The sequence below is a fragment of the Aspergillus nidulans genome, chromosome V (assembly GCF_000011425.1).
Source record: "Aspergillus nidulans FGSC A4 chromosome V".
Lineage (NCBI taxonomy): Eukaryota > Fungi > Ascomycota > Eurotiomycetes > Eurotiales > Aspergillaceae > Aspergillus > Aspergillus nidulans.
This window is the reverse complement of record NC_066261.1, coordinates 2,997,226-3,011,168: the sequence shown is the minus strand read 5'-3', so window position 1 is coordinate 3,011,168 and position 13,943 is coordinate 2,997,226. Positions and strand designations below refer to the sequence as shown.

At 49.5% G+C, this 13,943-nt stretch overlaps 4 protein-coding genes across 4 annotated transcripts, besides 1 other annotated feature; 1 reads left to right on the top strand and 3 right to left on the bottom strand.

Moving 5' to 3' along the window:
• Nucleotides 1-13,943: part of a sequence feature (contig 1.93 620..340023(-1)) that runs on past both edges of the window.
• ANIA_05284 (putative MFS transporter) lies at nt 711-2,563 on the bottom strand (the record flags this gene model as incomplete). Its single annotated transcript, XM_657796.1, has 7 exons — nt 711-969; nt 1,069-1,282; nt 1,346-1,450; nt 1,498-1,848; nt 1,961-2,130; nt 2,191-2,340; nt 2,400-2,563. The coding sequence occupies 7 exons, from the start codon at nt 2,561-2,563 to the stop codon at nt 711-713; spliced, it is 1,413 nt and encodes a 470-aa protein (XP_662888.1).
• Nucleotides 3,247-10,156, top strand: ANIA_05285 (uncharacterized protein; the record flags this gene model as incomplete). The annotated part of the gene is made up of 22 exons (XM_657797.1): nt 3,247-3,331; nt 3,506-3,593; nt 3,647-4,398; nt 4,448-4,647; nt 5,082-5,239; nt 5,487-5,512; nt 5,590-5,737; nt 5,787-5,878; nt 5,908-6,117; nt 6,340-6,603; nt 6,736-6,766; nt 6,837-7,177; nt 7,273-7,398; nt 7,622-7,910; nt 7,961-8,114; nt 8,226-8,430; nt 8,547-8,603; nt 8,943-9,009; nt 9,509-9,592; nt 9,940-9,971; nt 10,030-10,043; nt 10,130-10,156. 22 exons carry the CDS (start codon nt 3,247-3,249, stop codon nt 10,154-10,156), a joined length of 3,450 nt encoding a protein of 1,149 aa, XP_662889.1.
• ANIA_10667 (uncharacterized protein) lies at nt 10,611-11,713 on the bottom strand (the record flags this gene model as incomplete). Its single annotated transcript, XM_657798.2, has 3 exons — nt 10,611-10,833; nt 10,884-11,175; nt 11,227-11,713. The coding sequence occupies 3 exons, from the start codon at nt 11,711-11,713 to the stop codon at nt 10,611-10,613; spliced, it is 1,002 nt and encodes a 333-aa protein (XP_662890.2).
• ANIA_10666 (uncharacterized protein) lies at nt 11,989-12,944 on the bottom strand (the record flags this gene model as incomplete). The annotated part of the gene is made up of 2 exons (XM_050612364.1): nt 11,989-12,444; nt 12,567-12,944. The coding sequence occupies 2 exons, from the start codon at nt 12,942-12,944 to the stop codon at nt 11,989-11,991; spliced, it is 834 nt and encodes a 277-aa protein (XP_050468295.1).

Sequence of the window (13,943 nt, the reverse complement as noted above, 5' to 3'; positions counted from 1 at the left end):
ATGGTCTGTCTGGAGAAGAGGCCACAGAGCTCTAGGAAGCTCATAATGCATTTTTTCAGGCAATACCTGGTCCATGCGGGCCACTAGCAGAAGGTGCACAAGCACCAAAGACACGGGCATTACCTACATGTAGTACTTGTAATAGAATTGGGCATAGAAGAAATACTTGTCCAAATGGATAATAATTAATATAAAGGCGTTGGGGTTGATTAAAAGGTCAAAATATAGGAAATCTGTATGCAGGTGCGCAGCTCGCTTACCAACCACGTTAACTACACATCCCAGCTAACTGGAATTACATCGCATCACTATCTTCTTCTGGTAGGAGGATTTCTTCGATGCTTTTCTTTGTCAAAGTATAAGGAATCTCCATTCAGGGCTTGTGATTCGACAATGATAAATAGGTCCGAATCGATTGAATAGAACCAGTCTGCTTTAATGATAGTCGAGATGATGGAGCGGTGTTTTCGTAAAAGAAAGCGTCAAAACAGCAGCTTCTAACTCCAGAACATCTGTTCCACCGTTGTATTAGTAGAGTCCACACGAGTAAAATCAAGGCGTTCGCAGATGAAGTCAGGCTCTATATTATATTCAAATCCGTAAAGCCTAGTTATACGCTTGGCAGCCTATCGTCCGAAACAGATTTTATAGAGCTTCCGGGATCCATATAATCTTCGCCAGGCGAGCGTAGTGGATGTCAGTTACTGGCGTTAGATACTGCTGTTAATTGTCCCTTCGCCCCTTGCCCTCTTCCCCTCGATAACAATCACCGGCGTGATGGTTAGAACCAAGACAGCGACTACCACACCTGCCTGCGTTGCAAAAACTGCAGCAAGGCCATTCTTGGCGATCCACGTAGGCTGAAAATAGCCTACAGAGAACCCACTCGCTGTTCTCCACCCGTTAATGATCGCCGAGACTACGGTCGATTGGTCGGGGTATTTATCAAGAGCGTAAGATGTTATAGACCTGTACAAGCATATATCAACATATTGCACCGCCGTGCTTCCATTCGTGCTCCTATTTATGAGTCTCCAATTGGGCATGTTTCGTGGTGCGTTAACGTACACAGTACTAGCGATCATCCCGGCAACAACCATTCCCCAACCGAATGCAAGTCCAATCCAGTGTTTATGGAAATGAAGCGTCAGCCCATAGGTCAGAAGGCCCGCGGCCATTGTACCGATCGCAAACCAGACGCCGTGGAGGCGATACTCAGGTCGCCAATTCTCCTGGCGGGACCGGTAGATCCAGTTGTTGAAGAAGTAGCCGAAACTGAAGCCTACAAGGTTCAAGTTGTCAGGAAAGAGGTTTAAAATGAGTGTAAAATATATGGGAGGCTGACCTGTCAGACCACCGAGAATAGGAGCCCATCGAAGAGAAGATGATTGAATAGTGTCAAATAGGTAAGGTGGCTGGGCAACAAATGTGGATACGGTTACGGTTATTCCTATGAATGTTAGAGCGTGATGGATATTACCCTATTGTGAGACAAACCAATAGGCCAGCAGAAGTTGACCATAGTGGCAATGCCAGTCAGAAGCAGCGGAAACTTGAAGATATAGACCACAAGCGTCTTCGTCCAGAGAGCTACTGTGGAAAAGACAGGGAGATTATGGCTCTTGATGCCAAAAATCGCCTGGAAGCGGGTGTTGCACTGACACTGTCGGCCCTTCACGAAGTAAGTTTCGTGTCCGAATAGGAAGATGAGGATCGTCGACAGTCCGTAAAAGAGGGTCAGCATGCCGAATGAAACTTTCCAATTGCTTCCTGCGCTGATGTATCCCGCTATCGCGGGGCCAAGGAAAGGTCCAATCAAGAATGTGGTACCCCTGTGACCAGTTAAGCCTGCCAAAATTGAATGGAGTGACAGCGAGTATACCAGATGTTGATCATATGCGGCCAATCTAGGTGCGCCATAAGCACAGATCTGACTTTTTTTGACGAAATGTAAACCTACCTTTAGGATCATACATATCATGGATAATCGGCAGACCAACGACCTGAGGCACGGTCCCGAACAAGCCCTGAAGGGACCGAAAGGCCGTAAACGTTTTGTAGTCATTGGACAATGTCGCACCAAGCACCATAAAAGTGGTGATGAATTGCGGCCAGAGCCAGACAGGGAGGCTGTGCAAAGTATTAGCTTAGCAGAAATGATAAGAACGGCAGAGCTGAAATGATTTATACCGTCCATAAGCCTCGATAAGAGGAATCGCCATCAACCCACCGATCCCCTGCAGGAGCAGCCCGTAGTTCATTGTGGTAGCCGCCTTGTCGACGGTGATGCCCCAGTCTAACGCCTGTTCGACGATCAGGGTTGCGCCCCAGACCATTCCTCTGCAGCGATTCGTTAGCGAAAGGTTGATATAGGTGGAAACGTAACAGTTGCTACGGACCCATCTGCAAGGATCGAACTGGACATGAGAGATATAAACAACAAGCGTTTCTTCCATGGACTCCAGTTGCGAGGGGACCTGCTCTCATCATCGTTCTCTGCTGGAGGGGTATAAGTGGTGGGTGGTAACTCGGTCGTTTGCGGGTCGGAGGCCTTTTCCCTCATCTTCGTGATCGCAGGGTGAGTTGCTAAGTTTATAAAAAAATGACTTTGTTTGAGGTTGTAAGGTAGAGAGAATTAGGTCTTTATGCAAAACCCAAGGACAATGCGAAGAAGTATTGCGGTGGGAAGTCCAGGCCTGCAGAGACAATGCCACGGGAGACGGAGTCCACGCCAGAACAGCGTGGTCGATTAAGCTGCATATGCTTGCAGACGCCGTCGTTTCATGCTAAGCAAGGGAATTAATATGGGCGGGTGGGCGATTAGAGGTGGGTGTCGACTAGATGCAGATGCCACAATCGAGTTGTGCGAGCTGCGTTTTCCCGCTAGCAGGGGTGATCGGAATTACAAGAATGTACTCGGGTTTGGGTGGGCCTGAGCAGAAGTGCAAAGACTGATTAATATGCATCGACAAGGGACTACTACTTATTTCTCAGCGACTTGTGCTTCCCCTTCAACGGTTTGCTCGTTCGTTCTGGCATCTCAACCACCCAAGCCCAACAAAGCCTTATAAAATGTCTTCGCCCGCCACCGGCGCACTCTTGGCCAAGACACTTACTCCGGTGAGTCGGCTCCCTTCTTATCTACATGGCCGTGAAAATTGACCGACGCTGGATAAATGGTAGGCGGCCGCTCTGGGTTTTGTCCCGGTTGCCGTGCGGTTTGATTTGTTCAATGTTCTGGCCAGAATGGATAGACCAGCGACAGGGGAGGAAGTCCAGGCGCTCTACAAGAGTATACACGGCTCAACTGACCCATCGGCCATTATTCCATGTATGTGATACATTACATACCCCGTAAATCGTACCCAGTTCACTGACCGCAGCAAACGAATCTGGGCAGCTGTCCCCTTGATTCGTAAGACTCACTAATTGTCTATGAGGCTCGCCGCGTCTAATCTACGGGCAGAGGATACCCTTTTTGCCATGGTTGGTCTGGGTCTGGTAGCCCTAGCCGGAGAGGACGTCTACAGGGCGAACGATCTTACCCGTCATCTAGCGGTTTCGCCTTCGGCAGCCCACGGGGCAGTTCATTTGTGAGTCTTTCGGCTAGTTTCCCTATAAGATTATGTTTAACCGGCTCAATTAGCACAACGGAAGCGCTCCTCGCCGGGGCATTCCTGATGTCCAAGCTCCAAGCCGAGAACTTCGCCTACCCCTTCAAGGAATGCAAGACCCCAGTCCAGCACGCGTACCAGCTCATGGGTAAGACCGAGTATGCAAAAGAGCATACCTACTCAATCATGGCCGCAGAGGGACGCCTGGATAGTTTCAACCAGTTTATGCAGGGAAAATTCTTCAAGCCCAGAAAAACGCCTGACCGTCTCCAGGCGCTTGGCTATGACTTTGCAGCAGTTGCTCGTGAAGCCGGCCCTTTAACGTCAACAGTCATGGTCGATATCGGCGGAGGTCGAGGCGAGTTGCTTCTTGAACTCAAAGAGGCATTCCCACAGTTCACTGCTGCAGATCTTGTCGTGGAGGAGTTTCAGTCCGACAACGATTTGAGACTTGACCCGGGAAGCGAGGTCACCTTCGTCAACTGGAACTACAAAGACGAGAGCAGCCCGCAGCCTGTGAAGGGGGCACTGGTGTACCATCTGGCACACATCCTCCATAATTTGCCGGATCTCAATGCAGCACGGTTATTACAAAGGATATCGGACGCGATGGCTCCATACTCGCGACTGCTAGTGCACGAATTCTCGAAGAATAGAAACTACGCCTTGATGCACGCCAGCATGATAGCACTGTACGGGGGCCGTGAGAGAACAGGCGCGGAGTGGCGACAGATGGCTGCGTTGGCTGGTCTCAGGATCGCTTTCGAGGGTTATCCGGATCTAGGTGAGGGGGTTTTGGAATTTCGAAAGATTGAGATAGATAGCATTAGCAGTGGATAATCAAATCGAGATGAGCTCGGATCCTTCGTTGGATCGTTTAGCCCAGCACAAGGTGCGGATCGATAGCGCCAGGAAGCACCCGGTCTCCACTGCCAAGGACCGAATAACTGTTATAGCGTTTAAGCCTGGAAAAGCTCTTGTGGCCATTGCGCGGCCCTGCAGGGGTCAATTCCTGCTCCTCATCAGCCCATCAGTGAGGCTGGATACTATACCGCTTTTCCGGCGGAGAATTACCTTCCGGGACCCCTGCCTCGTGCTTCCATCGGAGATTTGCCTTCCCTATCTGTACTTATGCTGCTCACTATTAATAAGTTCTTCCGCTAAGGGCTAGCCAAAACCCTAACTCCCGAGCCCAATCCTATACTAGAGCCCGTCCCGTGCTTCTAGGCCGTTTGGGAACGGAATGAGCTTTCATTTATTTTCAGAAATTAATATTATTCTTTTCTTTTTCTTCTTTTTTTAAAAAAAGAATATCGACAACTCTGACCATACTACTCTCCTGCAGTCGCCTCAAGACCTGGCTGGATTTTAGTTTGATATCTATTACGATTCTTACCACTCTTGATCGACTTAGCCAATGGTGTCGATGAATAGATAGCAAAGGTGCTTGTTAATAATACACACCAGCGTCTTGACAAGCCACGAATCCAGTCAAGTTTGGCCCTTACATCAGTTGGTCCTCGAGAGTGCGGTGCAGTTACCCAGCTAGGCGAGGAAAAGCAAAATCAGGCTACTAGAGGAAATGATACGATCAGAGTCTCAGGAAAACTGCCAGGGTCACTGCAGTAGGCTCGGTCTAGTGGATCGACTCTGTTCTCGATCTCATGAGCGAGGCATTGTCCGGACTATCCCTTCTTATAGAGGGTCGCACCTTGCTTCACGTCCATCACGCTGCGGTGTCACCCTCAGGAACGAACTGTCCATCAAGAACAGATAATGTCGTCTCCAGAGACGGAATCTGACTATGGTAGAGAGACATCCTATATGTCCCTTTTTGCATAACCTTGCACAGCTGACGAGATTGTTCTCTAGGGGTACACTATGTCACAGCGTGTTGGGTAAATCCAAGTGATTCTCACTTTCATTCCTCCTTTCTAATAGTTGCAGTAGGTCTTGACCGCCCTTGTCTCGGCAGCTCTGATCTTCAGATTTACCGTCAAGACATGGGCTCGCTGGGTCCTTCCTACAGTCAGCTCCCCGGAGCGGGTATGGGGCGCTGAAGACTTATTGTTTGCTGTCGGCTACGCCTTTGATATGGCCCATATGGCTTTGATTCAGAAAAGGTAGGCAGGTTACCTGGAACTGTTGACAATACTCTGCTAATATTCTCAGTCTCGATTACGGTCTCGGTCAACATATTTGGACCCTCACGGATGTCCAGCGCATCGGCGCCCTAAAGTACGACTTTCTCTCTCAGCCTATAGGTAGACAGCCCACTGCTTTCAATAATCAGCCGGGCGAATAATTGACGTGGCCTACTTCAGCGGTCGCCGCATCGATGCTCTCTCGCTGCGGAATGACTTGGTTCTTGTACATGTGCTTCAGCAGCGCCGACAAGCATATCCGAATCTCAATTATGATCGGAATGGTGGTCCAGATAATCGCAAACTCAGTCACTATTCTGCAGATTGTGCTTCAGTGCGGCCCGAATCCATACCGATTGGTATTGTCCTCCGCCAGCTTCTATCCAATGCCTTCTAACACGCCCGATTGACTTGCACAGACCGATAGGACGGCATATTTCCACTATATGTGGGATGGCGTTCCTACCGACGGCTCAGTGACATGCCAGTCACCTAACGTTCAAACAACGATCGGATTCGTCCAAGGAGGTAACCAGCCCTGAGCCGATTCGCCAAGTCTTCATATTGAGATATCATAATAGGCTTCAACACAGCGGTCGACTTCTTCCTCACCGTCCTCTCTGCCATCCAACTATGGCAGTTCAGTATCCGGAGCGTGGACCGTGCCCCATCATCAAGTAACTCCTTCTTTGCGCGCTTCAAGCGCTTGCCGAGACAGGCGAGGAATAGGCGGATCTGGCAGACTATAGTTCTTAGTGGGCCACTGGCACTCTCGGGCTGCGCTTCTATTGTGAAGACTTATGTACGCCTCTTATTCTTTTTGCATCTGGCAGGATCCGAGAATTGTATGTACTAACATTTTTCTTCCCGGCAGTTATTGAAGTCTCTCGGCGATAGAAATGACTTCACACGTACGTTCTCCATTTATCAGAGTGGGACCAGCCATTCTGTTCTGATAACTGACAATTAGGCTGTAGACAACATCATACCGTTTGTGCTATGGGTAAAGTGAGTCTAAACCCTCCTCTATAGCCGATCTAGGCGTTATTTTCGCCGCTAATTGTGATTGGCTTTCCAGGATTGAGAATTACAGCATCCTCCTCGCAACCTGCGGTCCGATAATCCGGCTCTTCGTCCGCGTTGTGTTCGACAAACCCCACGCGTCGAGGTGGGATTATCCCAGTAATAGCCACTCGAATCAATACTCGCACACACGCGGCCGTGGTTTGGATTTTGACTTGGATGGGCACCGTCATAGGCAGAATCATGGGTCGGTTGTTATGACTGTTTTTGGATTAAAGAAAGGAAGTTCTGGGCCTACGTCGTTTGGATCCGACGAGATGGTGAGAGGGAAAGATCGCGATGCTCGAGATGGCGTTGGAGGAGTCACTGTCAAGACGGATATCACTGTGCAGGTTGGTGAGGATGGGGGGTCAACAGAGAATTTGGTAGGGGAGCCATGAGCCTTTGAAAACTGTTCATCGGCCGTTAACTGGTTATCTCTGTGTAAATAGCATTTTCGGGTGGGAAAGCAAGTAACACCGGTGCTAATACCTGTTCGTTGAAGATGGCTACGAGTGTAGTGCAAGGTATCCGGTCCGACCTCCCCAACGGTCCCACGAACAAGAAGACAAATCGCTGTAAGTTAAGCTGGGTGGTATAAGGGCAGACCAGGCGAACTTTCATGCGATCGCTGATTTTCCAGATTGTTCGTTACATAAATCCTCCAACCATTACTTTGGCTCATACCTCCTTGGACAAAATATACCAAGTCACCTGAGGACCATAAGAAAGACAATTCCAGATGACGCAGACAATTTGACTCGATTAACCTACCGAATAACAATATCAAATAATGCTTAGTTATCAGCTTTTCCTTCCCCGGCGTACTTAGGGCAGCGTCCAACTCCAGTAACTACCAAAACGGCTGTCTTAAGCAAGATCACAATGAGGAGTCCTGTGAGCCACGTACGAGACGGCGCACGGTGGACCAGCTCGGTATCAACATTGTGCCAACCTGTGCCACAAAAAGCCAGACAGCAACCATGTCCGTCTCAGAGACTATGTGGTTTCGCTGGACAATTAGCTCCACCCAGACGATCACAGGCCATGCAAATATCAGCATCAAAATTCCCCCCAACGGAATAGCAGGGTACGTGCGACAATACCACGGGATTCTACGGGCACGCTCGTCGTCTACAGTCCCAACGTAAATCAAATACCCGGCCACAAAAATCATGTTGAACACCATAATCGAGTCTGCGATCTGCCAGAGCAAAAGGAAAATGTGCCAGCCGTGGCTCAGGGTCCTCCACCCGAAAAAGAAGAATTGATACTCGCCATATCCTTCTGGTTGGTTCGTAATCCAGCTTATCCATGCACTGATTGTATTGAGAATGAGCACCCCCATCGTGCCGATGGCGAGGAGGATGCTCAGGAAGATATTACCCGACGAAATGCCGCCTAGGTAACTGATCGCATAGACGATGTTGAAGTGGACCGGGAGGAGGGAGAGCGCATGGAGCTCTTTTGCCCTAACAGCGTGGTACCATTGGATTTGAGTGTAGCAGTTGTAGGCGAGGAAGCCAGCGCTTGTGGGGATATTGTTCCCCACTCCACTGGAGAACTGAGCGGGAGCAAGCAACATACTGGCGTAGAGGAGCCACCGGTTGGTGAGACTGAAGCCTTGGACGACTTGTACTGCGGACATGCTTGCTTTGCGACGGTGGTGCTAGGTTGAGATCTATTCACATATAATTAGCGTAACAGCCACTAAACGAAAAGGTAGACATACAAGAGCAAGAGAAAAGGGAGAAAGAGAGGTCGAGTCCGTCCCCTCTTCTTGGTAGGTAGTAGATATATGCTGTATATATAACTTGCGTACGCGCAACACTCCAGAAATAGATGCTCACTATAAAGATGTAGAACTGGGTTAAACAACAAGGCTGCTGCAACGGTAGAACCCTGGATATGTTATCCATGCGCCTATAATATATTCAAGTGCCTGGACGGGGCGCAGTAAGGCTGAAAGACACGCTACAGAGATCATGGGGTCAATACGAGACAAGCATTTGTTGGCCAATTACTGTCGAGCAATTTCACATACTCTGAAGGGCCCGGACCCTGCCAGCCTCCCGCACTGCATCTGCAGGATTCTCGTGGCATATCATGTACAATAATGCAGCCATGGCCGATTTGGAGTGCGGCGATGGACCTTCAATAAAGGCCACGGCTCCTCCATACTCAGCCAGGTAAAGTAGTCATTGAAACTAGAGAATCGGTAATGGACGTCCACATCCAATAAAGTACTTGAGACTGGCATTACGTCCACTATAGTCATGTCTCTGTGGCCTGGAAAGGATGTGGAAAAGAAAGTGCATTGTAAATGATTGAAAGGAAGGGTCTCAGAGGGGACTTAGCGTAGTCAGGGTTGCCAACATTGCCCAGACGTGCCAAGCCCAGGTTCTAGGCCATGCCGTAGGTCAGAAGTCGCCAGGGCCAGTAATTTTTGACCGCTAGTCGGCCTCAATTACCAATTCTCTAAGTCATGATCAGCTGACCCCTAACAAGAGGTCTCGATCCTGCATATCCCAATACCGATAAAATAGTTAGGAATCATTCCTGTATATCGTACATTGCAAAACAGAATGCCTGCGTTGTTGGAGTGCAGGCCCATGAATATATTCCCAGCAAGCTCACAGAGAGATACCATAGGCAGGATATGGAATCAAGCTATTAACACATTTATAGCAAGCAAGGCTTAGCTGGAGGTTTGAATTTGGACGAAGCCGGAGCTGGCGAAGTGTCAGCGCTGCATAGTATGAGGCTTGGACTGTAAGGGGACGATATGCTAGTTCAAGCTATATCCAGCCGTATGTACAAAAAGGGTTCATTAAAGCGAGAAATAGGACCGTAATAGGACCGTATTAAGCGAATATACGCCTACACGAGCCTCTGATAGCCGAGTTCTAGAGAAAGGTACCTCGTATGAGGAACCCATAACATAGACTGGCCCCGCGATCCAGCTGTCACTCAGTGACACCTGACCCGTCATGCATCCCTCACGAACCTAGACACAAGACATAACCAAATGCTCTTGAATCCTATCTACCCTCATTTTAGCCTTATTATTAGCTATTGCTTCAGAAAAACACATCAATAATTATATATTATATTTATAGATTCTGCAGAATGCAACAGCTTATGCTAGATAGTATGCATTACACTACCTTAGAGAGAAGTTTAACCAGGCAAATATCTACTCTGACTAGTCTTCGGGCTTAGAGTCTGTTCTGTGCTATATGAGTAGCAGGGAATAAGGATCGGTTAGGTACAACAAGATGCAGATAGTAAGTACCTAATCAATTTTAGAATGGCACCTTATACTGGGCAAGGTAATCGTGTTTCAGAAATCTGGTCTTATGCAAATATGGGCGTGGCTCAGAATCGGAACGGGACGGACTGGCCAAAGCCGCCTTTTGAGGCGGGCTTCGGCTATTCTCGGAATAGCCTCTCTATCTGGACAATTACAGCTCCCTGGAAAGGCAGCAGAGCAATTCAAAATCATGCCTTGCTTCATAAATTCAACCTTGTGGAGTTGGCTGTAGCGATGTTATACCTGGTGTTTCCTACGGTATAGCCAATAGCATAAAAAACTACTGGCATGACAAATATTTATTACCGGTGGCAGTGCGCCTTACCGCATAGACGTTTCCAGAATTATATCATGGTCAGGATGGACGGGACGGAGAAGATGGAGTTCTCTAGCAGTAAAAGGCGTCGTGAATAAATAGTCAAGGGCGTGGATATAGCTGGCTTGCTTGGACATAATGGAAGCTATCAAATTCTGCTACTACTCGAAAACGACTGCCATCCGTTTACTAGACCTTCCCGCTTGCATATCACAGACCATCTCGTCGACATCTTCCAACCCAGACCGGACCTTGATCTCAGGTGTAATGCCATGCTTGGCTGTGAAATCCACAGCCTTGGCCATACGCTGAGGGATGCTTGTGCTCTCCGACTTGACAACATAGGTGCCAATGGCGAGGTCAAACGTCGACAGCTCGAGCAGGCTGGAGCTGATTCCAATCACCATCAACAACCCCCTGGCCGGACGATAGACGGTGCGCCCCTATAGGCAGCTGGAGCACCGCTGAAGACCGCCGTCGGGTGGACGCCGCCGGGGGTGAGTTTCTTGACCTCGTTGGCGTAGTCTGGTCGAGAGAGAGAATTGATGATAACATCGGCACCTTGTCTCTTGCATGTCTCGAGAGCCCCGTCGTTGATATCGGTCGCGATGACCCGGTAGCCCATCGCGTTGGCGTATTGGACTGCGAGCTGGCCCAGGCCTCCAGCCCCGATCGCGGCGAACCACTGGCCAGCCGTCAGGTTGCAGCTGTCTACGGCATGAAAGGCTGGCGTCCGGTCAGCAACAGATCTGTCAGACATGGCTGTCCCCAACATACCTGTTATCCCTGCACAGAAAATCGCAGAGCTGCGCTTCGAATCCAGCTGGTACGGAAGGTGGATGATGTTCTGCCAATCAACGGCAGCGTACTCTTGGAAGAACCCGAAATCCCTGATGCCCCCGAACCCAGAGACTACGGGGGTGCCTTGTGTACAGTTATTGTTGTGCACCATGCACCCTTCACATTCGAAGCAGCAGCCGTTGATATGCAGGAATCCGACTGGATCCCCTTCTCGAAACCCCTTGTCAGTGCATTTCGTTCCCAGCTCAGCAACGTAGCCGGCACCTTCATGGCCAAGCGTGAAAGGCTCGGCCATGTTGGGCTGGTTGATGGCCAGGATATCTGAGTGACAGAGAGACGCCGAGGCCAGTTTGACCAGGATCTGGTTTGGGCCCGGGGTTCGGATAGGTACTCGATTTACCACCACCTTTTGCAGCTTAGGATCCCATTGCGCCGCCTTCATGGTTTCTTCTGTGTAGGTCATCCTGTTGGATTCAGCTCATAGACCGGAGGTGATGTGCCTTGAATGTCTTACACTTACTGCAGATGGGGAACTACATAATATTTTCAAGTCATTGGAACCGAGACAATACAGGAAGCAGCGCGGGATATCCTTTTCCCTATAGACTTCCTGACCCACTGCAGCCAATCTGCTACGTCTCTTCCCGACAGCTTCTCGCGAGGATATCTCAAGTTGAAGGTTATTTGCTATTGCTGAAAGATTACAGTAAAGTGCTTGTCACACCATGTAGATGTTCTCTAGACATGCTCAATCATCTCAGTGTCAGCCTTGACATCGGATACAGATTCTTCTTTTCCAACCCCTTGTAGGCGCCTCGCCACCTGGTAATGGACGTGGTTCCTCATACTCGGCACAAAGCAACTGGAAATGACCAGGAGAACACTGAATGGAATAGTGCAAAGGAAGACAATGCGGAAACTCTCCGAATACGCTACCTTGTGCGCAGTCAACAACGCGGTGACAACGCTTTCCGTAACACCGTCAATCCCTTGGAGACTTGACCCGCTCGACACAGCCTCCAGCAGACTAGACAGCGACGATTCTGGCAAACCAGCCGCGGTGGCCGCTGCACCTACGTACTTTGGTATGTTCTTCGCTACCTCGTTGTTCAACACGGAGACGTAGACTGCCTGCGCAACTGCTCCACCCAGAGCCCGGAGAGACCCGAGGACACCAGCGGCAAGCCCGATGTCCTGCGGTTCCACTACAAGTGTGACACCTGAGAAAGTGACATAGCCGACAGCAGTGAATCCCGGTTGAGATCAAGTGGTTAACAACCACACGAATAGCTCTAGGGTAGCAAGGGACGACCTACATGCAGCCCAAGGTGCCCAACGCTATAGCCATTGACCAGATATCCGAGCCCAAAGCACTCAGTGGGGTAATAAAAGCCATGGCAAGGCAGGAAACAATAATCAATAATGCACTGGTACTTGACGCCAGGAACAAAGCCCAGCGCCATGCCGCCCAGTATCTGGCCTAGCAGCACGCCACCGCCGACTACGGAGCTCTGGAGTCCAATCTGGATCGAGTCGGTGGTGTATATGGACTCGATAAGCTGTGGCCAGAGAACGGTGAATGCGTAATAGACCATAGCGCCAACAGCAGCATCGGCTACGATTGCGACAAAGCCAATATTCTTGAACGGCCTTGGGGGTATGAACGATCGTTCATTGCACACAAATCCCTCCATTGCGGATTATCAGCAGACAATGAATAATATACTAGCGGTTGCTCACCATAGAGCACAAACGCGACGATGGTCGCAATGCCGATAAGCAGAGCACATAGAGTAGGGGCGCTGACGCAAGGGTGTTCGAATAGTCCACCCTACCGTTACCTCAGTCCCGTTAATTCTACTCTCAAGAAGTCCTCGATGGCTAATCGGCTGCTGTCAACTCGCGGGTACTTCAGTTTCGACAAGCTTGCCCATCAGAAGCGGTACTTTGGCCCGACCACAAACTGCCACATCTACTTAGCGATATTACCTAGAACTGAAACTAACAGAGTTTTCCAACAATTTCGCTTTTACAAATCAGCATCATATAGTATCCAGTGATGATAGCTAAGCAACGGCCCACTCATGGTCAATATTGCGGACATACGTAGCCAGTCCCAGCGTACCCTGCTTCACTTCAGCCTTGACGGTTCCGTTCCCCAGAAAGGCAAACTGGTTCCGGTAACAGTACTTGATCTCATAGTCCTCAAACCAGGGATCAGTCCCTTCTTGGTTTGCCTTCTTGATCTCTCCGAAAACCGGGTTCACGTTAGGCTGCACTAGAGCCTCGAGGTAGCCGTCACCGGAGAGATGCGACGGCAGCCAGGGGCGAACTTAAGGATAATAAAAGACTTCAATTCCTCATGGCAGGGCCCCATCCGTCGCATCATCTCATCGGTGATAATTTGCCGGAAGTTGTTAGACAGGTCCGAGCCTTGAAGGTACATCCCAAACAGTTCGTTGATCTCCGCCTCAATCCCTTTCCGGAAGGCCAGATGATAGTTGAGATCCTCCCTGAAGCGCTTCTTGTCCTCTTCGGTAAAAAATAGTTGGATCCTGGCTGGGAAACAATATCATGTCTACCCAGACTTGAGCAATATCATCCAGTCATCTACTTTCGTATGACGCGTTTCTGCCATAGTACTAATTAGGGGTTGACTCTAGCACATTCTCTTTGCTAAATCTAGAGGTAGT